General features: G+C 42.8%; 1 protein-coding gene across 2 annotated transcripts in view; it reads right to left on the bottom strand.

Annotated features, from left to right (window-relative positions):
- The window catches only part of ZNF827 (zinc finger protein 827), a 221,367-nt gene that overhangs the window by 21,486 nt on the left and 176,690 nt on the right, over nt 1–23,191 (bottom strand). For both annotated transcript variants that reach the window (XM_088448431.1, XM_088448432.1), the window contains exons 9-10: nt 4,568–4,705; nt 3,592–3,763 (exon numbers count right to left, since the gene is read on the bottom strand). In XM_088448431.1, the coding sequence (XP_088304557.1) occupies nt 3,592–3,763; nt 4,568–4,705 (310 nt within the window). The remainder of the gene's footprint in view (nt 1–3,591; nt 3,764–4,567; nt 4,706–23,191) is intronic.

Genomic DNA, 23,191 nt, shown 5'->3' with positions numbered 1-23,191 from the left:
CCATACATATTTTTGGCACATGGATGAACTTGTTGAGAGACTTAAGATTCAGGATAGGGTGAGGTGACCCATTTAGTTTTTTTAATCAAAAGTAAATTTGAATAATAACCCATTCCCTGTTGCGTCACAGGAACAGGGACTATGACCCCTGATTTCAGGAGGGCCCCAATAGACTCCCGGTAGGCCGAAGCCCTGACCGGGTCTATAGGAAGGTTTGTATCCACAAACCTCTCAGGTGGATCCTCAGGAACGTTATGGCATAACCCTGAGAAACTAGCTCTCGAACCGAGGCATCCATAGTTGTCTGAAACCAGGCCTGGGAGAACTGTAAAAGTCAGCCTCCAACCCTGAGACCCCCCCAGGGGGAGGCCTGCCCTATCAGACAGTAGACTTACTATCTGGCTTGGAGGCAGGACGTTTGCTTGACCAAGATTTCTTGGGCTGACGTGTCCTGTGGGCATGACTCTGTCTAGAGAAGGACTGACCTTTCGCCCTACTCTGTGGGTGAAAGGACCGAGCTGCCGACTGCCTAAATATAGGGGTAGTAGCCGGATGGCAATTCAGCCGACTTTGGTGTTGCCAGAGAAGTCATTATGTCATTCAGCTCTGCTCCAAACAGTACCTTCCCCACAAAAGGTGAAGATTCAAGAGCCTTCTTGGATCCTGCATCCTCCTTCCATGGTTTTAGCCAAAGTGATCTTCGGGCTGCAACCGAAGTTGCCAACACCCTAGAAGCCAAAATACATGCGTCAATGACCGCTTCCCCCATATACACAGCTGCTTCTTGCATCTGATAGAGAAAAGACTGCTGTTCTCCGGTAGCATCAGGCATAGTACCTTCCAGAGCTGTCATCCATTCTTCCATAGCTTTTGCTACCCAGGCTACAGCCATAGCTGGTCTGGTAATAGCTACAGATAATGAGAACATTGATTTCAAATGATTGTCTTTTTTTTCTGTAACCTCTTTTAAAGAGGATGCTGCAGGAATGGGTAATGTATGGCTCCTAATCAACCTTGCGATATGAGCGTCTCTTACATTCACCAGGAGCAAATGGGTATCGAGAGGTTATATTCCTTGTAGCATGAAAATGCTTCTCAGGGGTACTCCTTGCCTCAGACATAAGATTCGTCAGTTGCTCAGACTGAGGAAAATAATCTTTAGCCACCTTCTGACGCCTAAATACCACCTTGATGTCGGTGGGACATCAAAGTTCCTCTATACTGAGGACAGATCTAACCGCTCTCACCAGAGAGGAGACATCCACAAGAGACTGATGGTCTTCTTCCACTGAGCAAGACCCAGAACTCTGAGTATCAGAGTCTGAAGAGGAGTCCAGGTCATCATGAGGCAGCTGATAGGAACCTCTCTTATGCCCCTGCTTTGCCACCACCTGTCTATCTGGCTGCTGAGGAGCTATAGACGGCGGCAAACTCTGACTAGAGTGAGCAGTAGAATCAACCTAATAGGAATTAATGGGGGGCATATACATAGAAGAATGCCACTGCTGTGAATACCCCATAGCATAGGGAAATACCGCAGCCGGAGCCCGCACTTCTGTGACTTTGTCCACTAAGTGCAACAAAACCTGATACCACCCGGGTGGTTCTAGCGCTGGAGCTCTAGATGTACTGGCTTGAACATGTAGCTTTTTACAACAGAGGATACACAAACCATCCAGGTTAACATCCTGCTCAGATAGGCCTGCCAAACAAGACACACGATCTGAGTACTGGCATATCATCCTTCTCACCTACACCTTTAGACATGACAACTGTATAAATGGTATAAGGTGTACAGCATAAATGCAATGTGACTCCCTTATCAATGAAACGCCCCACACCTTTCAGAGGGATGAGGAGAAACATAGTGATGGGTATAACTGACAGTTTAGAACAAAACGGCATTATAAACACAGAAGCTAGCATTAAAGTCACATACAATGCATAAATACGCACAATTGCTATTGCAAATGGTACTCTGAATCAACTAGCCAAACCTGTAGGGGTATTGGTAGGATATAGAGTGCTACATACCAGGCCCAAGGGAGAGGTATACAGGGATACAGACCAACCACTGAGACCAACCGCTACAGCAGTACACACACACAAACGCGATCTGCGAGTGTCTCACTACGAGGTGGGCAAATATAGTAAACCAGACGCTGAACTCCGTACCGGAAGTTGCGTTTTGTTTGGGGGAGGAGCGGCCGGGGGAGAGCGTTATCTCCCCTAAGCTGCGATTTTGACGGTACGGGCACGCTGGCCTCATAGTAGTAGACGCTAACTAGTGCGTCTACTACCCATCCCCGGCGACAGACTATAAGGACCCGGCCGCCTTAGTGAGGAAACGTCACACGAGGCCTTCACCCGCAGCTGCACCCGATTCGTCTCCTACACCGGATGCTAGGACTGCCGCGCACTTACCTGTCATCTCCGTGCCAGACCTGCAGTCCGGACCTCAGCACAGGCGCTAGCTAAGCCACACTGAGGCCCACCGAGAACCTCAGAGCACATAGCGGTATTGGTGTTTTCGGCCCCGGTGGAGGTAGTAGGAGTCGCAGTACCTGCATCTTTACCGGCGCCTGGTACTGATAAACTTGGTAGTTCAAAAAACTAAGTATATCATAAAATAAAAAAGCCTGGGACTGCCTATGCAGTCCCGTTGTTATAACAGGTGCGTCTGGATACTTGCCGCGCACCAAACGAAAAAACTGAATGGCTGCGGCTGATGGCAGGGTATATAGGGAGGAGGACCAGTGCATGCTGGAAGCTTCAAAGCTGTAAGCTGTTACTGCAATGGATCGTTTCCACTACATACCCCAAGTTTGATTCTGTGGACCCTATGGACCCTGAAGAAGAATGGTTGCATTCCTCCCCTCCAATGTGTAGCATTTAGGTGAGGGTCCCCCTGCTGGGTCGGCTTCCTAGTGTTATCTGATGACACTAGTCAGGTTCCCACTGTTACATGATGTCACCAGTTGGAGACAGCACCATTTGAGAGAAAAGCCAGAAAACAACTTTCAGAGCGATCATATTTAAAGTGTTCAACACAAGATGTAGTATAAATATGAACCTGACCGGATTGCCATAATTTAATTCCATTCTGCTGCTATATCACACAGATGGCGGCTACATTGCTTACTTTGCCTCTGGCGCTAGTTACCATTTCTGTCCATTAAATCAAAAAATTTACATTTTCTGTCTTAAAGTAACATTCTGCTGTAGAGGTTAAAAAATAAAGTTACCTTCCCACTCCCTTACATAGAGCTGAAACTCAGCTTTGCATACTGTACGTGATACCAATGAAACAGGTGAGGCTGCAGTCATTTGAGCAACTTAGAAATCACTGGTTCTACCCCTGTGCATGAATCAACCAATCCATGCAGTGCATTTCTGTGAAGCAAGTCTACCAAGCTGTCATTACTTTATATTTCAGTGTTAAATAACCACCACCTTACAAAGATTACAAGCATACAAGTGTAGAGGGGTGAAATAGAGTATAAATACTCCAGTTATTTCAGATATATTATCCAGCCCAGTACTTCAGTCCTTGATGAAGAATGTCTTAAGAAGTAAAGCAAAGTCTCTCACCTATAGTAATATGGATTCTTCTTTTTGTCACCGGTTTCGGAAATAACTGCACTGACAATATCTTCTGTGTCTGTGCTCACCAGCTTCACCGCATGGACGGTTAGGTGTTGGTTCAGGTTAGCACGGCACTTTGCAGCATAGGGGCACAAATGGCACTTATACTTTCTCTCTTCTGTGCAGGACAATAAAGAAACAGTAATAATACATAAACAACATAACTCATCACCACATTGAAACTTGCTCTTTGTTTTAGAGGATATTTGAAAGCCGCTTAGTGCGGGGAAACGCATTAAAGAGCTCACCTTGATGCTTGCCATGTGTTAAATTCTATATGTGCTTTTTATGTATGCCTAATATATGCTCTTATCTAACATTGCATTTTATCTTAAAGTTGTGTATTTTATATGAGCTATTGGGCATATATTGTTAATTATGGACTATTAAAAAATATTTATTAAATCCTCTGCTGTGATCTATTAGCGCAACCTACTCTTTTTGTTTTTTGTATATCTATTTTGTAAGAGGGTTGGCAATACCGCTTTGTAGGTGTGCAGCTGTACATTATAGTAGAGGGTAAGTAATTTCATACATCCGGATTGGCGCCTGGATTATTCGTGTTTGGGCACTAGACATGATGACAGTTTTGGAGCTCCTCACTTCAATTACCTTGTGGTGTACAAATGAATACACATAGAACCAGACTTTTTTATAAAATGACCAGTAGCAAATATTCCATTGTCAGGCACTTTGCACACAACTCCTTATTTGAAGACATCATTAGGTGCCAGTCAGCCAATCAGCTCTCAACTGTTATCTGTTTGAGAAATACCAGTTGGGAGCTGATTGGCAAGAGCACCATTTATCATACACAATGAGTTTTATCACTCATTGTATGATAAAACTCGTTGAACATGACATCATGCAACAGGGCTCCTGTTACACTGATTACATGGATACATGTAATTGTATGCTGTACCTGTGTGCAATAAAAGATGTCGAGATAACGTTTGCTGTCGGCCAAACACTTTCCCACAGACGTCGCATGGAAAGAGCTGCTCATTTAGTTTCCAAGAGGCTAGTCCGCTGCCTGAATCTAGCCCAAGAGGTTCAGCATCTATAACAATGGAGGAAGCACATTAGGAAATTTAGGACCTAAAATCTGGTACATTTTCTGATATTTGCTGGAGCTATTACTCTGTCCAGACAATAGACCAGTTTGCTGCCAAACCTTCAGGGTTTTAGAAACTCATTAACCACAACATTGGCATATTTTGACGAGCTAACTCATACTTAAATGATTCTTGTATGAGCAAACTGGAAAAACGTTATATAAAATGGCAGAAAACAGCAATTATACATCAGTATCTGCAAAAGAATAGTCTACATACAAAATATCCTGCAAAACAGAATAATAAAAAAAGAAGACAACTTTACATGAATTTATGCCAAGTGCTATGTTTTTATTGGGGCCTGACTGTCAGAGGACACATAATTCATAGATATCCCGTGAGATGTGGCCAGCACATGTACAGTCCTCGTGTCTGAGGGGGCCTACCACCTGGACAGCCATCAAAAGAAATGGCTTGTGGTTGAAAAACAGATGTTCTTGGCCACAGAGGGATGTACTGATCATCTTATATATGTGTACACAACTTACAGGGTTAACATCAAAGACACAGCAAGAAATCTAGAACAGCTCCTGAAACACTATTACTTTGCTCAGAAAAGCACCAGTTGCCTAAAATTCCTATCATTTTAATATTCACATCTTCATATCTCACTTCCACCTAGACTGTAGGGCATTTCACTATTATTATTAATATCTTTATATATTTTTTTGTTCAACTCATGCATCATTGTTTATGTTACCTTCCCAAATTCTTCTGCATTCTGCTCCTGTTAAATCTTCATTCATTTATTTACTACGAGGTCCACTGACAAAAAAAATAGCATTTCCATTTTGGAATAATTTCCTAGTAGCTTATTTGTTCTAAATATTTGGACTGTAGCTCTTTGTATTGGATTAAATTTAGATATTACATATACATCTCTGTAATATAAAAATTTTATTTCCAAGAATATTACACTTCCAGATGCTTAGAAGCTTTTAGAAGCAGGTGATGGATCATATATGGCTAGATATGTAGAAACACTAATAATGATATTGCAAATAGGGGTCATTCCATGTCAAGTGGACCAATTTGAAGATCGGCCCCACTTGCAGATTGAACCGGTGACAGTCGCACCCACCCCCACTTTGAGTGCCATAGTTTTGCTACTATTGCATATTGTGAACTAAAACTTGCCAAAGTTAGTCTGACATATATGCCAACCTTCATGTAAAAAATAAATACAAATTGGAAATGGTCAGATGGGGACCCCTGGTCCACTTAACATGGAATGACTTGTAGGTAAAGGTTTGAGACTACTGAATATTTCTATTTTATGTGGATGTTCCTCCTAATTATGGGCTAAAAATTCTATCTCCCTATAGTCTAACAGAAAACGCATCAGTGGTTGCAGGAATTCATCATGTGGGGAAACATATAATACATATGCATTGAAGATTCTGGTAGTCATAAAATCTTATCTCTCAGTGTCCCAACATGATTCCAATAGACATCGGAACTTGCAAATTGCTAAATATTATATCTTATAGGCATGGTTGCTAAACATTAGTAAATGTACCAACAGTAAAAATGTAATGCCATTTTCATTTGTCAGTAAGACATTATAAAAGTCATTAATAAATTCAGGTATTTACTATCTATTGCACATAAAAGAACCAAATTACTGGTTTTGCAACAAGTAGGCTCATAAACAGTTTTTTAACCTCTGATGAAACGCTGTGTGGTAGAGAAATGCGTAAGGAAAAGGCTTACATTTATATTTAGTAGATTGCCTTCAACTTTGTGTTACATTGGTCTTGCCATCAAGATATTATATTGTATGGGGAACTACTAGAATACATAGACAAGTTTATGGTCGCCTTCACAAAGACAAAGACCTTCTGGGCTGAACCACATCGGAAAGCAGGTGTTAGAGACTGTGGGTCTCATTCAGAGCCGCTCGCGAGCGCAGGACGCTCGCAAGCGGGTCGATGTTACCCAAATGCGCATGCGCACGACGGAGGGAGTTCCGTTGTGGCAATGCGCGAGACCCGGCTAGCGACAGCCAAGCTGTCGCTCCGGGTCTCGCACCAAAGGGGGCGTGCTGTCGATGGTGAGTGACAGCACGCCCCCTTTGGTGGGCGTGCCGGGGGCGTGGCTGCCAGACGGAGGCGTTCCCATGGGAACGCCTACCGTCTTGGTCCGGCCCCACTGACATCACTAGTGATGTCAGTGGGAGTGATTTTGGCTCTGATAGAGCCAAAATCACTGCAGGGCTTGCGGCAGCGAGACCCTACCGCAGGGTCTCGTCGCAAGCCCGATGGTCGCGATGGTCTTGACCATCGCGACCATCATCATGGACGCTCGCATAAGCTGTGGGTGGTAACCCACAGCTATGCAAGGGTCCAAAAGGCCGCTCCAAATTTAAATAGGACGGCCCTGATTCAGAGCGAGCGCTCTGGTCAGAGCGTCCGGCTCTGAATCAGGGCCTCTGGGCCCGATTCAGATCTGCTCGCTAGATGCGTTCGCATACAGCCAAAGTATGCAAATCGCACAGCAAGGCATTAGCATGCCCACTATGTCTTACCGTGCGATCGCAGTGTGTATTTAGATGCCCACCAGCCTGTCTTAAGATACCCACTTTCCCTTAGTGATACATGTCATCTTCAGGAAGTGTATACAACAATCGGTAACATCGAGTACCATCGGAAGCGTACACAGCACTTGTGGCAGACCATACCCTACCGCAAGCACTGCGAGTGCTTCAGTGTGTAACTCAACCATGTGACGTGGACTATGACGCTGTGTATTAATTATGCACGCCTCTGAAACGGCGTTAAGACGCTCAGACACGCCTGCGTTCGCACCACCACTCCCCCGTTTCCATTGACCAACCCCTGTCACCACCCACAAATGGCATGTCATGTCACTCATTCTAGCGAGCTGTCTATGCACTGCAAGCGAACACTTCCCAATAGCATGGACTAGTTTGCGCACTGCGATGCGTACGCATGCACACTTTGCAACCATCGGCTGGCTACCTGCGATTGCAGCCTAGAGAACAGGTCTGAATCGGGCCCTCTGTTCGATACAAAATAAGCTTCCGGAGAGAAGGCAGGAGAGAAGCAGTAGCAGTGAACCTAAGAGTCCAGTAGATATGATAGATTTGTGGTTTTACATACTACATACTCATCTAAACCAGTTTTTTGGTAGGCAGACCTGCAAGAATTATTTACTTTTTGGACAAGAAATATTTTGTATATGCTATTGTATAAGGCTACAGAAGTTTTAAATAAAATTTAATTTCTAGATGCTTTTTTCTATCTTACTTTAATACCTTCTTTTGAGGAACCTACTAAAGAAGGACAAACAGCCTCAGAAAAAAAATTGGAAGCAAGAGAATAAAAGGAAAAATAATTATTTTTACCTGTATATGACGCGAGTATCTGAATTATATCAGATTATATCAGATTATATATATAAGTAAGTGCATTACCAATAGAGAGTGAAAGACACTACAGAATGTTTTCATGACCAATTTTTTTATGGACTTTTGTAAAAAATAAAGTAGTAATTTAAAGTAGATACAAGAATCAAAACTTATATTTTAGTCTTTCATTTTTATTTCTCTTACTGAAAATATAAACACACACAGCGTTATTTTTCTGGATGTGTGTATATATCGGGTATTACTTCTGTCTGAACTAATTGCCGGCTGACATTGCTATTCAAACAATTGGAAATACGTTTTTAAGAGATATCTGGGAAAGATTTAAACTTGGCCTAAAAGAGAATGTGTATTATTATATTTTTCGGATTACATCTACTGCATGCATGTTTATACCTCTCTAAAGAACCATTGAATACTGTTTAGCCCCCCTTTTTAAAATTTCTATCATCCAATGGGGACACCAGACAATGAGGCATAGAGCCTATTTTAGTACCTTGGAATAATTTAAAGCTCCTCTGTTTTGTGAGGCATGGACTACACCTGAATATAACTTACAGGTCACATGCTGGTTGCATATTCTTTATCTCTTACCAAGGAAGGACACAGATAAATGTAAAATTCCAGGGTTAATGCCTCTATACTGCAATAGTCTATGGCCACCACTATTCCTATTACTAATGCCACAGGATTTAAGTTGGTACAGATAAAACTGTTGAGATCAGCTTTAAATCTATTTATATAGCAGACAACTTTTCTTTGAAACTCATTTTTAGTCCAGGTTTAGGTCTACCTGGCAACGGAAAAATGGTCAGAGTAACTCTTGGAAAGCTTGCAATCAGGAAGGAACACTTGTGATGTCAGTGGGTCGGCCCCAGATGGTAGGCATTCCCATGGGAATGCCTCCGTCTGGGCAGCCACGCCCCTGCCCGCCCACCAAAGGGGGCATGCTGTCACTCAACATCGACAGCTCGCCCCCTTTGGTACGAGACCTGGAGCGACGGTTTGCCCGTCGCTATCCAGGTCTTGCGCATGAGCACGATGGAGCCTGCTCCGTCGTGCATATGCGCACTGGGCCACCATCGACCCGCTTGCGAGCGCATAGCGCTCGCGAGCGGGTCTGAATCAGGCCCAGTGTAACCAAACAATTCAGAAAAAAATCATTAAATGATACAAATTCCGCTATCTTGATAGACATGGGAACAATGTTGCATTCCTCTATTTGTGATTCTATTTTGGCTAATAATATTCTGTATCAGAAGATGTTAATTACATTATTTAATGTGTATGGTGCTATTTAAACAATTGATTAAGTTTACATTAAAAAAAATAATAATAATAAAAAAAAAAAATATATATATATATATATATATATATATTTACACATCTTACTATTGGACTTCTCTTGATATTGTTATTAGGTTCAGTAGATTACCAAATAAACTGCTATATTTTCAGTGCTCACATTCCCTTTTCTTGTTTTCTGTCAAACCTCTATGTAGAGCGGTTATATACCATTTGGCTGTTTATCACAATTTTGATTTTAGAATAATATTTAGTGTGCGTCTGATTATTTAGACCTTTGCAACCATTACTGAAATAGATGTAGCTATTATTTTCACAATGGAGAATGTTTGGCATAATTTAACCTGTCAGTAAAAAAAAAAAATAATGTCTGCCAGTACATCTTTATAAAAGTTTCACTAAAAAAAATTTGCAACCCTATCTGCAGCTGACAAATTAAATAAGGACAATAAATTAACTGGTTGAAAAACTGTACTATTATCAACAACACAAGCTGAAGCAATTTTGTGTTAGGTAGAAATAAGTCAGCAATTCCAACTGACACCCCTAACAGCCGCGGGTCATCTGACCAAGTGTCATGGCACCAGAGGGCAAAGGCGGGGTAGATTGGAGGATGTTACTTATAGCCACGTGTGGAACATGGGGGAACGGCACTTTGTAGTGGATTTGGCTGGAGGGGTATCCTGTGGGAATGTGCTCTGACATTACAATATATAATTGGTGGCATGTAGAGTCAGGGTTTGTTAACTTGGAGGTCACAATCTCAGGATAAATAAAATCAGGCTGCGCTATTCAGAGTGGCCGCAAATTCACTTCTGCTACACTGTTGTATTCTACGAATTAATAAAGGAATAATCCATGATAGTATAGTGCTGTGTTATGACTCTGTACACATACCTCATTTACCAATGCAAACTTTCTGGGGCCTGATTCATAAGTGCATGTAGTAGCCGTCTTTTTGCAGAGCCGCGGTGTCGCTAATATGCAAATGCTAGCATACACCTGAATGTGCAAGCCTTGAAACGATGAGGTGTTGCTGCACCGTGTACTACTTCTGGTGTTTCAAGGCACTCCGCCATCGGCACTTGGGTCAGTATGCAGTCTGCTTTATACTGGCTGCTGAGCTGCTGTCTACATAAGGCACAGGAGACTGAAGGCAGTACATATGATGTAACCTGCATACCAACTCTCACACGGAGTTCCTGCATTTGCATACAATGAGCATTGGGCCTGGTTCAGAGATGGACGTTAATGCAATCGCAGCTGCGTTTGCGCAGTTCGCAGCTGCAAAACCATGCTAATAGTTCCAAAGATCACCTGAGCATAGGGACTCCCACTGCTGCCTTCTCATCTGCGTATGACATCGCTTACCTGCGTAAATATCGGTAACATCTACTCACATCGAGCAGCCATCTTGCCCTTGTGGCAGGTCTGACCAGCGGTAAACATGCAGCTCTCCTGACACAGAGGGCGGACATGCTGTGTAGGAGACGGCAATGGCTAATTTATGCACGCCCATGTAACAGCGTTTAAATGGTCCGACACGCCTGCGTTTTATTTACCTCCCCCAAATGCTGACTAAATGTCACTCCCTTTGCGTATAAATCCTCTGTGCGTGTGTAATCGCAAGACAATCGCAGCGCGTGCACTGTGCAGCTTAAGGCATGGGCAAACAATCACTCGGTCTGCGTAAAACTCGCATTAGCGTCCATCGCTGAATCAGGCCATTGTTTTCCCACTAATAAACAGACATGGGACAGCTACTCTATATGGTAAAATATGAAACTAAAAATGAAGCCTTATAAGTAAAACAGTAACTAATTTAAGCACAAAAATGCATGAATAATGTAAATATTACTACAGCCCACATTAACCATTGACAGTTATAGGATGAGGTTTTAAAAAAAAAAAAAGGTTTCTCTGAACATGGCCTCTGTGGCTGCGGCTCACGATGCAGCAGCTCTCGCTGACACGCCCACGCGGCTGGTCTTTTGCGTACACTTCAGGCCACCTCCCAGTCACCACCTAGGTAGGCCCATGGTTTTCCTGCGCCATCTCTGATACCAGCATTCCCACATGCAACAGCGAAATTGTGCGTGTACACAGGGCAACACATGCGCCTTAGGGGTTTTCAGAATATATTGCGCATGTGCAGTAGAAAATAATCGTTCAACTACGTGAACATCAGAATTGCGTGTAGTTAGCGTGTACCTCTGAGTCAGGCCCTCTGACTCCTGGGCCCAGAAGGGGTAAAATAAAACACGGTGGTTAGAAGCAGAGTTGCCCAAAAATAAGATGGATGAAAATGAATGCATTGGGTATGATGGTAAATGTGGCTGGGAGATGAACGCAGGTGACTACAACAGCCCGATCAGGTCCCAGGCATGATGGCTGACAAATCTTGCACCATGTGCTATTTCTCTGAGCTGCACTATGCCGCTCACCCTAGAACACCGTTCCTCTCCATGGATTCAGGACCTCATTCAGAGCCGGTTGCACAGAGCGTGCGGTCGGTCTGAATGAGGGGAGGACGTCTTGAATTTTCAAGATGTCCTCCTTTGTGGTGGTAAGGCTGTGGGTTAACACCCACAGCCTTACGACCGCCTAAGGTGATGGTCGCAATGGTCAAGGCCATCGAGACCATCGGGGCTTACGACGAGACCCTAGGGTAGGGTCTCCCTTGTCGTAAGTCCCGGAGAGCTTTCGGCTCTGTCTGAGCCAAAAGCTCTCCACTGACATCACTAGTGATGTCAGTGGGGCCGCCCCCAAACGGTAGGCGTTCCCATGGGAACGCCCCCGTTTGGGCTGTCACCACCCCGGCCCGCCTTCCAAACGGGGCGAGCTGTCAATCAACATCGACAGCTCGCCCCCTTTGGATCGAGACCCGCTACGACCGGCGCTGTCGGTCGTAGCGGGTCTCACGCATGCGCACGCCGTCGCCGTCGTGCGCATGCTCTGTGGGGGGCCATCGACCCGGTCCGAGCGCATCGGCGCTAACGACCGGGTCTGAATGACCCCCTCAATCCCATCACACTTAATTCATTTAAAATAAAAACATGGGAGAAATTCAGTCAAAACTCAACCCACTGCTAAAGGTTTGAAAGATATATAATAAGTAATTATTTCCATTATTAATATACGTCTTAAGGTGGCCATACATGGCACGATATATACGTGCCGTGTATGGGCACGATATCGTACCTGATATCGTGCTGCGCACTCCCACCGGGATCGTATATATATCGCATCCCCAGATCTTCCCGCAGGTTCATCTGATCTGGGATGTGATGTATGATCCCATACAGATGGAGGAGGGGGGAGCCGGCATATCGTGCGGTCAGCGGGGACCGCACGATTGCCTGCAGTGACACCACGATCCGTCTAACGACGGATCGGTAGTCGCCCTACACGGTGCATCGCACTGTGTATGGGCACCTTTACTCAATCACACGAGTGGACAGGTCACTACCTTTCTCAGGATCAGCACATCTTCTGAAATACTCTGGTTGCTGTGAGCAATGTGATATTCTGATTACCTAAAGGTTGCACTATCCCTGCTCACTTAAATCAGAATAATTAAATTAATTAAAGATCTACAGGAGAAAAGCAACAACAAAAAGGTGCTCAGATATTAGTCACATCCTAAACACACCTTCAAAAATACTGCGTGTACATACACTTGGTTGCAAATCTATTGTAAATCTTAAAAAATAAAACAATAAAAACAATTTTGTCAAATAGTTTTTTAATTACAATTTTAAACCAAAATAAGACATTTTCCTATTGTACTCCTTTCTGTCACATTTCATAACCATTGATCTGGAGGTCACCTTCATGTAACAGACGAGGTCTGCATGAAGACTCTAAATTAGTTCTAAGAATTCTCTGGGTATTCTAGCGTGTTTTCTGCATGCCATTGTAGCACTCACTAATGCCATCTTGTGGTATTTAAAAAAAGCAAAGTATAAATCATATTATGCAAAGATATGCTCTTATTCCAAGTGATAAGACTGCAGAAGGTTCCCCCACTGGATTGCTAACCATTATGGCAATAATTTATGGTGTGTGTAGACCCTAAAAATAACACAACATTTAGAAAGTATTTGACTTGCCATATAAATCAGTTCACTAGAATAGAAATATATTACAGATTGTCTTGCTTTAAAAAATAAAAAATCCTGTCTTCCAATTTATAATTTTCTTGTCGACTCCAAAACTTTAGCATTTGAGAGATGTTATTTATTAGGATTTATAAAGTTGGAAATTAATTTTTTTATATTTTAGCAATCAAGACGTTTCCTCTAAGTTGCTAAAATTATATTTGGGACAATACATTCCCTATTGCAAGTTATATGGCTATTTTAAGTCAGAGAGGAGTATTGTGAGAGCTGATTACCTGGCCCCGGGTTTGCTGGAGGTGCCAGGTGGCCCGGATCAGCTACTGATGGAGACATTGTCCCCTTGGGAGCGCTGCTTAGACTGGTCATGGGGCGGTTCATTAATCAGCCGCATCCCATGGCGAATCTCACCAGCCGCATCTGCTCTGTTAGCACTAGCCAGCTGGTGGGCATTAACAACAGCTGCAGCCGCAGGAACCCGATGGCTCGGCACAAAGGACCTGCAGTGCTGCCAGTACCAGCAGAAGAAGAAACAAATGTCCCCCTATGCAGCGTGCGGTGCTATGCATATTTATTATTTTTAGGGGAAAGAGGCTTAGCCACACCTCCTGGAATTGTACCCTGGCGCATTCACCTCTCAACGGCCTTGCCTCGTGGCCAAATCCCCAGCATGTTGCATCCAAGCCCCAATGTTCCGATTCCGGCATTAATAATTTTGGGAGGTATGATTAATGTCACTTGTGCAATATATGCAAACTATAGTTGCAAAACTACCAATGTCACATAAAGAGATCCATAATAAAAATCAGTTTATCAAGAGATACTTGTAACCTTTACAGCAACTCAGTGGTTCCCAACTTCAACCCTCAAGTATCACGAACAGGGTCATGTTTTGTGGATTTCTGTCTGTAGAAACAGGTGGGATAATTACTGACCAAATAGATTAACTCACCTGTACATGATTAAAGAAAGCCACAAAACATGACCTATTGGTGGCAATCCTCACGTCACATGATCCTAGGCCACCTTCACAGGAGCTTGGCATGGTATGCAGTGCTGTCACTACTGTAAAGCCAAATGGTCTCAGAGACTGCTTCAACTTTACTATTCCTTCACAACTAAAGTGGTTTTATTACTTGTGCTAATGCTGCTGCTGGTAAAAACACACGCAGGCAGTTTCATACCTGACTACATGAGAAGCCCTGTCATTTTACTGGATGAAGTGATTCCACACACTAGCAGGGCTTTTCTAAGGAAGGAGAGCACACTAATCACCATCACAAGAGGAATAAATGGTAAGGTAAGATGAATGTAGGGAGTGAGTTATTCTGTGCACATGATGAAACAAATGCTGTTCATCTTGGCATAAGACATTAGTATAAGGTTTTATGCAGGGCACAAATTATGTATAGGAAGCATAAGGCTTTATGTAGTGGGCATCAGCCTGGTATGCATAGCATAACTCTTCTTCTATAGTGTGTGTATAACACTCTGAGGTTCTCATTTATCAATGAGTGATATTCTTGTTATCATTCATTACCAATCTTAAATGGTGAACCAACCAATCAGCTCCGTGGTCGCGTCTTCCCAGTCAGCTCCACCTCCAGCTCTCCCCATTGACGCCTCCTCCCAGCATCAGTCAGTGAGATGGAGCCAACCGGGAGAGAAGGTGTGCCTGCCTTGCACAGCGCGACCATGGATCAGGTAAGTCGGGGAGTGAGGAGGGTGCGGGAGGGGCCTCAGGTCAAGGGGCGCCCACGGGACGAGCGCGGGGGAAGTAGGCTGAGAGGGGGAGGGCCGCGGGCTGAGAGGGGGGCCTGTAAAATTTTTTGCTATGGGGCCCCCGTAGGTATAGTTATGCCCCTGCTTTTGTACCTACGTGCTGAACATATATCACAGTGTTTATTTAATAATTGATTTTATTCCTTGCACTTTTTATATATAGTTGCCCTGTACCATGCTAAACATAAAGGACCTTGTATATCCTGCACCCTGCACTTTCTATATACTTTCCCATGGGCCTGGGTCAGAGATTTATGATAAAACGACAGTCACGTCTACAGTCTTTGTATGCAGCGGCTGTGCTAAATTATGTAAAAGCCGCAGGAGGTGTCTTGTGTTAAAAGACTCCCACTGCTGGCTTTCTCAGATCCGCTGGCTGCGTCCAAGGATGCAGCATCAGATCCCCTGCGCCGGCATCGGACATCTGAGTAAACCTCTGTAAGTTGGCGCTACTGAATTGTTACAAAAAACACCAACAAGTTCTCAGTCACTGAATCTAACATTAAAAAAAGACCAAGCCAAACATATACAGTAAAATGCAAAAAGATTCAATTAGTTGTAATTCTGTGAAGCAGTTGTTCCAGCACATCTATAAAAAGAAGTCTGTATGGAGCAAAGCACAAATAAAGTCAGTTCTGACTTTTACTTAATCATAAATTCTTTCCTTTCGTTATGTAACTGTAGGAGAGCTCTGCGGCCTGAGTTCTAAACACTGATTTAAACAGTGTAACCTCTGTCAGTGTGTGATGTTGCCCTCTCTGGCACTGAATTTCTCCCACCAAAGTTTTACTGAATGTGCAGCTGCTATGAAGCTATTCTAAGTCCAGCTAGTCATTAAAGCTTGGGTTCTTACTGATATCCTTGCAGACGAGCAGTCCATGATTAATCATTGTGCAGAATCGCCTTCCCCCTGTCAGGGAACCTACCGCAGAAAACTGTGGCAAAGGTGAAATTCCCACCAAGGTACTTTTACAGCAGACAGCTTCTTATTCACAATCAGCCTCACACTGCTGGGCTTCATTTTGCCTATTACAGGATCATTATTGCTGAGCAAATGCCATACACACTGCAGAACTTGCAGATTAATTTACACCAAATATATGTACTGTAGGTGTATGCTTAGGGGAATGGAAACAAATGAATGAGTGCACGTACATACAATGTAGGGGGTGAGTTTCTGTGACTTCTACAGCCTGTAACAATATGCTTGTCAGTGTCTCAGGATGAGAGAGGGGGAATTATTCAGGGGAGGCATTTATTGCTACTTTATGTATCTATCATTGTTGAGGCGTTTTATGGTATAATACCACATTGTTAATTATTTATTAACCTTTATTTATATAGCCCCAACAATTGGGAACAAACCGTAATAAAACAAAACTGGGTAATAACAAAGAGGTAATAGGGCCCTGCTCGCAGGCTTACAATCTAATTTCACATGTGATATCTTACATGTACAACTTTCAATAAGTGTCAAAACAAACCGTGCTATATCACGCCTTCCCACGACCATTACAAATTTGAAACAAAAGTATATTCAACTGAGCATTCATTTAAAAATAACAAGTGATTATTTGCTATATAAAAAATGCCACATACAGTAGTGCCCCCACAACCCAGCTAGATCCCCTTCAGTTAAAGGACCCTGACATCACCATTTATTATCCACATGGACATCTATCGGGAATAGTAACCATACCCGAAGCATGGCGATTGATGCGAGCCTGCGTGGGTACAGGTTTCTACTGTTGGTGCCGTATACTGCAGCTGAGACAAAATAACAGCGCTTCCAGGGCATGGAACCACACTTACGCCCTCACTCAAAGTAACGTCCGAGTCCATCAGCTGAAGTGGATCTATGAACAACCCAGATGGGATAGTGATCTACAGCCAGGTCATCGCCCAGTCAATCACGAATGATAAGTTGTACGCTCCTATCTTAGGGCATATACACTTAACTAATTATGTTGAAGTGATTTTTTACTCATATAAACGATCTAACTAGTGAACCACTAGCCTTTAGCTATCATATGGTATTAGTGCAATAGTGTGTACATGCATAAATTATCTATGTATTTGTTTGATGTAAACATTAAGAGACTGACAGCTCTTCACCGTGGCAGAGCCAGAGGGGAGATAGTTGGGGGGGGATTTAGAATAGCCTCATCCCCTCCAGCACCTTGATTGATGGGTGACTAAGGCCATCCACCAATCAGTGCGCTAATATGGATGAAAGCTGTACAGCTGTGCCTGGGAAGAAGGCAGCAATGCTGCCATGGCACCTGTCATGTGTGTAACATACAATAAATCAGAGCAGCCAGACAGGATCACCGGTTCTCCCCCATAATCATTTCACCTTGGCCCGTAGAACACCTGTGAGTTTGAAACAATTGTGATCATTCTTTCACAATAGAATAAATAGCACATGGGTGTATGTGAATAATCCTTGAGTGAGAGGTATATCGGTATATGTGATGGGGTATAATGGTCATTAGGGGCATGAACAAGGCTGGAAAGGACCAATAATATATTAGTAGTAGCCAGAGGTGATAGACTTAACTCCTTGCTCATAGCATATAGAGAGGGTTATATAAATGTTATCTAGCATAATTATTATATTCTGAGTGTGATATAATGGGAAAAGAAAGGATGAGGAAGGAGTGCAGATAGCGGGAGAAAGATGAGTGAGGGGAGACAAAAGGTGGTTAGAGGTAATGTGCAAATATCAGTTTTACAACCAAATGTTACACTTGTTATTCAGCTACTTTATGTATCAAGTATCCCCAGCACCTCTTAAGGTGCCTACACACTAGGCGATCTGGTCACAATCCGATATCGTGTCCGATTTCTCCCCCGGCAGTCGTGGGCACGATTTGGTGTAAAAACTATCCAAATTGAACCACGATCTATCGTGCATCCTAACTATTCCAGTGCATCGTGACTGAGATTGTCAGATCTTGCCTGCAGCACAGCAAGATCTGAGGATGCATTGTACGACCAGCGGGTACGCGCATCGGCATCATGATCGTGAGTGGGCACTCACGATTAGGACATATTTTACACAATCTGTCGTTCCGATGTGTCAAAATCGGGCAGATCGTGTAAAATAATCGCCTATTGTGAAGGCACCTTTAGATCAGTGATAGGTAACCTGATACACTTCAGGGCCTGCAGTGGGCGGCGCTCTAATCTTCCAAAGTGCTGCATATTACCCTTAATCTCAATCAAAACATTAATCAATACATTTAATCGGAGTAAAAAATAAAATCACTTATCTGTAATAACATATTTGCGGTAATTTTAAACAAGTGTTACAAGTCATAAACAGATATAACAACAATGCTGGAAATCCAGGGGCCACAAGTGCAATTATATTGTAAACTAATTTAGGCAGGGCCATCTTTACATTGAAAGAAACTTTATTAAACAAGCCTGAAATAGTTGGTTATACTAAGTAATGGTAATCCATTGTTATTGGGAAAATATGTGGAAATCCTGAAGGTAAATTTCCATGGAGAACTGAAAAAGTACAACCCAGACTAAAAAGTAATTTACCTAGGGCTCTATACCAGGCTATACGGCGGGTCCATCAATGTCCCTTATGCCACCAAAAAAGTGAGGAGAGTGCAGCCAATATTTCAGGACTCTCTTCACTCCTGCTGGCTTGACCGGCGATGTATTGTCCACTGACATCATGCCATCAGTGGCATAGGAAACAGCTCCTATGCCAAAATTGGTGGTGCCATTGCCACGTACCACTGCTATTTATATCATATTTCAGTTATACAGGGAGAAGGTAACTAGAGCACCTCCAATCATTATGTGACCAGTGGAAGCGTGCAGGGGTAAGCAGGCCTTTGGTGGGTACATGTAAGAGGTCAGATCTGTCTCATAGCATAGATACCGGGCCCTGTACAGGACATAACTTTTTAGGCCAAGGTTGTACACTGAGGATATTGCATCCAAACGGACTTTCCAGTTTATTCTTTAAGCATCACAAATGGCAATGAACTGTTGATACACATTACTGTGACAGCTCTACACATTTTGCTTTGCACCTGAATGTTTGACTTCTCTATGAGGCAAATCATGATCTAAATCTGCCACATTTGTTTACATATTTCCAATGATAAAAGTTACCTGTACACAATCAGCTTATAATGTATAGTATTCCATCTTCAGCATCTCCATTATTACCCAGTCACAGTGCTTTCTCCTCTATTAATATTCTACTACAAATGACAAAACTTGCTTTCATTCTGGCCTCTCTGTTACAAATGACACAACCATACTTATGAGAGTTGATAATGAGCATCACTCTCCTCATTACAGATATTATTCCCACTTGTTACTTGACCCCAGCACTGCATATGACACAGATGGTGATTTAATTTTATTTGGACATCTCTGGTCTCCACATAACCTCAGTTACAGGTCAAGATCCTTTAATTGGTTATGGCCGACCGTCTATCGAGCTCAGTATTGGTGCCGTGAGGTGTTATTGGCAGAATCCCATAAGTTGTACCTATATTTTATATCTGACATGACATTTTCATTATTATATTGTGCAAACAGGTTCTGTAGCTTTATACAAAGACGTTCTCCCAGCTTTTATATATATTATATACATATACTGCAATCATACTCTGAACTTTATTCATTCAAATTATTTAAATGTATGTGATATCTTAAATTGTTGCAATAGTCATTTCCTATTTTTGTGATGTTGTTGTTAGTGAAGCATAGTTTATGATGGCAAACTGGGCTGTTGTTTACATAGTCAAACACAAGGCAATTTAACACCTTAGGTCAGCTGGACATGTCTCAGATGTAGCCTATGTTAATCAGCCACAGTATATCTTACTAGTCAGATCTAGAGAGCTGGGCTCGATTGAGCTGGGCATCCTATGCATAAAGTATCAAAATGAACAGTTAAAAAACAGTTGAACAACATCATAAAGCAGGTAATTTCTAAATGCAAACAATAAGTATTTGTATTCTATGGATTTTCTCTTTTTATTCTAAACCATCATGTACCAAACATTATTTATTCTTATTTCACTCCATGGCATGTTCTCTAAGGCTATTGCATCCTTTACTCTCCCTGCAGCTCACCCCTCTGTACACATTGCAGCCTCAATAATCTACTCCCCTCTTATGAACACACATGAGCTATTTACTTATCTTTCTAATTTGACCATAACATCCACAACCTGTTGCCATAAAAAACTTTCATACAAAACACAGAACTATATTTATGTCTCTCTCCTTCTACTTCTCTTAGCTGGTGACATATCACCAAATCCAGGCCCTACACAAATGCCCTACTCACGGAATATAAATCCAGCAAACCTCACACACATCACATGCCTCCCATCACCCTCCAAAACACTGAAATGTGCCTTATGGAATGCACGCTCTGTCTGCAACAAACTAACATCCATCCATGACCTCTTTATTTCTAATAACCTCAATCTTCTGGCATTAACAGAAACATGACTCTCGCAATCAGACACTTCCTCCCCTGCAGCACTCTCACATGGTGGTCTACACTTCACACATACCTCCAGGCCTGGTAATAGTAAAGGAGGTGGAGTAGGAATACTACTGTCCCAATCTTTTACATACACAGTTATTCCACAGGTACTATCCCTTACATTTACATCATTTGAAGTACATTCCATTAGGACTTTCACTCCTTTCTCTCTGCGCATTGCTGCTATCTATCGTCCACCTGGACCACCCAATTAATTTCTGGAACATTTTTCTGCCTGGCTCCCTCACTTCCTATCCTCTGACATCTCCACCATTATTATGGGTGATTTCAATATCCCCATTGACAGTCCACAATCCCCTCATGCCTCCAAACTTCTCTCCTTAACATCCTCTCTTGGCCTCTCCCAATGGACTGACTCCTCTACTCATCAAGATGGCCACTGCCTTGATCTTGTATTTACCAGACTATGCTCAGTCTCTGATTTCACTAATTCTCCTTTCCCTCTCTCAGATCATAACCTTATCACCTGCACACTCTCCTCCATTACATCAGCCTCAATGCCAAGAAAATCAACCAAACCTCCTCAAGCCCGCAGAGATATTAATGCTATTCATTTTGAACAACTATCCACCTCTCTGCAACAATCACTCTTACCTATTTTTATTTTCACTTCTCCTGAGACTGCTGTATCACACCTGAACCAGACCCTAGAACTAGCCCTTGACGCGTAGACTTAGACGTCAACCGTGGCATTCCAAATTCACAAGACACCTACAAAAACTCTCACGTAAAGTAGAACGTCAGTGGCGAAAGTCTCATACTCCAAGTGACTTCCTCACGTATAAGACGATCTACCACTCTTATCGTAATGCACTGGATAATGCCAAACAGATATATTTCCAATCTGTTATCTCTGCCCAAGCCTCTAACCCCAAGCGACTTTTTAATACATTTAAATCACCTCTTACCCCTCCATCACCCAACCCACCTGCTACTATCAGTGCACAAGATCTTGCTTCCTATTTCAAAAACAAGATTGATAATATCCGAAATAAAATGGTATGCACTTCCTCAGCCAGGGTCTTGTTCAATTCCTTACCTGAACCCAGTGGCACGTTCTCATCATTTGACCCCACTAATGAAGATGAAGTATCTACACTCTTCTCATCCTCCTACTCTACTACCTCTCCTCTTGATCCTATACCCTCACAAATCAGTAAAGCTCTGTCTCCTGTGCTCATTCCACACTTAACTAAAATCTGTAATCTCTCTTTCTCTACTGGTATCTTTCCATCACTGTTCAAGCATGCAGTGATCACTCCCATTTTGAAAAAACTAAATTCTGACCCTAACTCTCTCTCAAATGACCGTCCTATCTCCCAGCTACCTTGCCCCTCCAAGCTACTGGAGAGACTTGCCTACACTCGCCTCACACACTTTCTTAACACCCACAACTTATTGGATCCACTTCAGTCAGGCTTTCATTCCCAACACTCCACTGAGACAGCACTGGCTAAGGTAGTAAATGATCTGGTCACTTCCAAGGCTAAAGGCCATTATTCACTTCTAATTTTTCTAGATCTCTCAGCTGCCTTTGACACTGTCGACCACTCTCTTCTCATACAAACACTACAATCCATAGGTCTTCAAGACACAGCCCTTTCTTGGTTCTCATCTTACCTATCTAATCGCTCTTTCACTGTTCGCTTTTCTGATTCTACCTCCATTTCGCTACCTCTATCAGTTGGAGTACCACAAGGTTCAGTATTAGGTCCTCTGCTTTTCTCAATATATACCACCTCTCTTGGCAAACTAAGCAGCTCTTTTGGATTTCAGTATCATCTGTACGCGGACGATACTCAAATTTACCTATCCTCCCCAGATTTGTCACCATCTGTGCTGGTCCGTGTCACTGAATGTCTCTCTGCCATTTCATCTTGGATGTCATCTCGCCACCTCAAACTTAATATATCCAAAACAGAATTAATTATATTTCCACCAGCCAATAGTAGTTACCAACCTGATATCTCTATTACTGTTGACAACTCGACAATCTACCCCACCCCACAAGCTCGCTGCCTAGGTGTGATCCTTGACTCTGAACTGTCTTTTGTTCCCCACATTCAATCTGTCTCTAAATCCTGTTACATACATCTAAGAAACATAGCCAAAATTCGACCATATCTTACGCAAGACACTGCAAAAACTCTTATACACGCACTCATAATTTCCCGCATTGACTATTGCAATAGTCTCCTTATTGGTCTTCCCAAAAACAGGCTCTCCCCACTACAATCCATTTTGAATGCAGCTGCGAGGTTGATCTTTCTCACCAAACGTT

Source organism: Taudactylus pleione, unplaced genomic scaffold, assembly GCF_031769625.1.
Source record: "Taudactylus pleione unplaced genomic scaffold, aTauple2 ptg000021l, whole genome shotgun sequence".
Taxonomy (NCBI): domain Eukaryota; kingdom Metazoa; phylum Chordata; class Amphibia; order Anura; family Myobatrachidae; genus Taudactylus; species Taudactylus pleione.
Note: the sequence above shows the minus strand (reverse complement) of the source record. Positions and strands in the feature narration are given on the sequence as shown.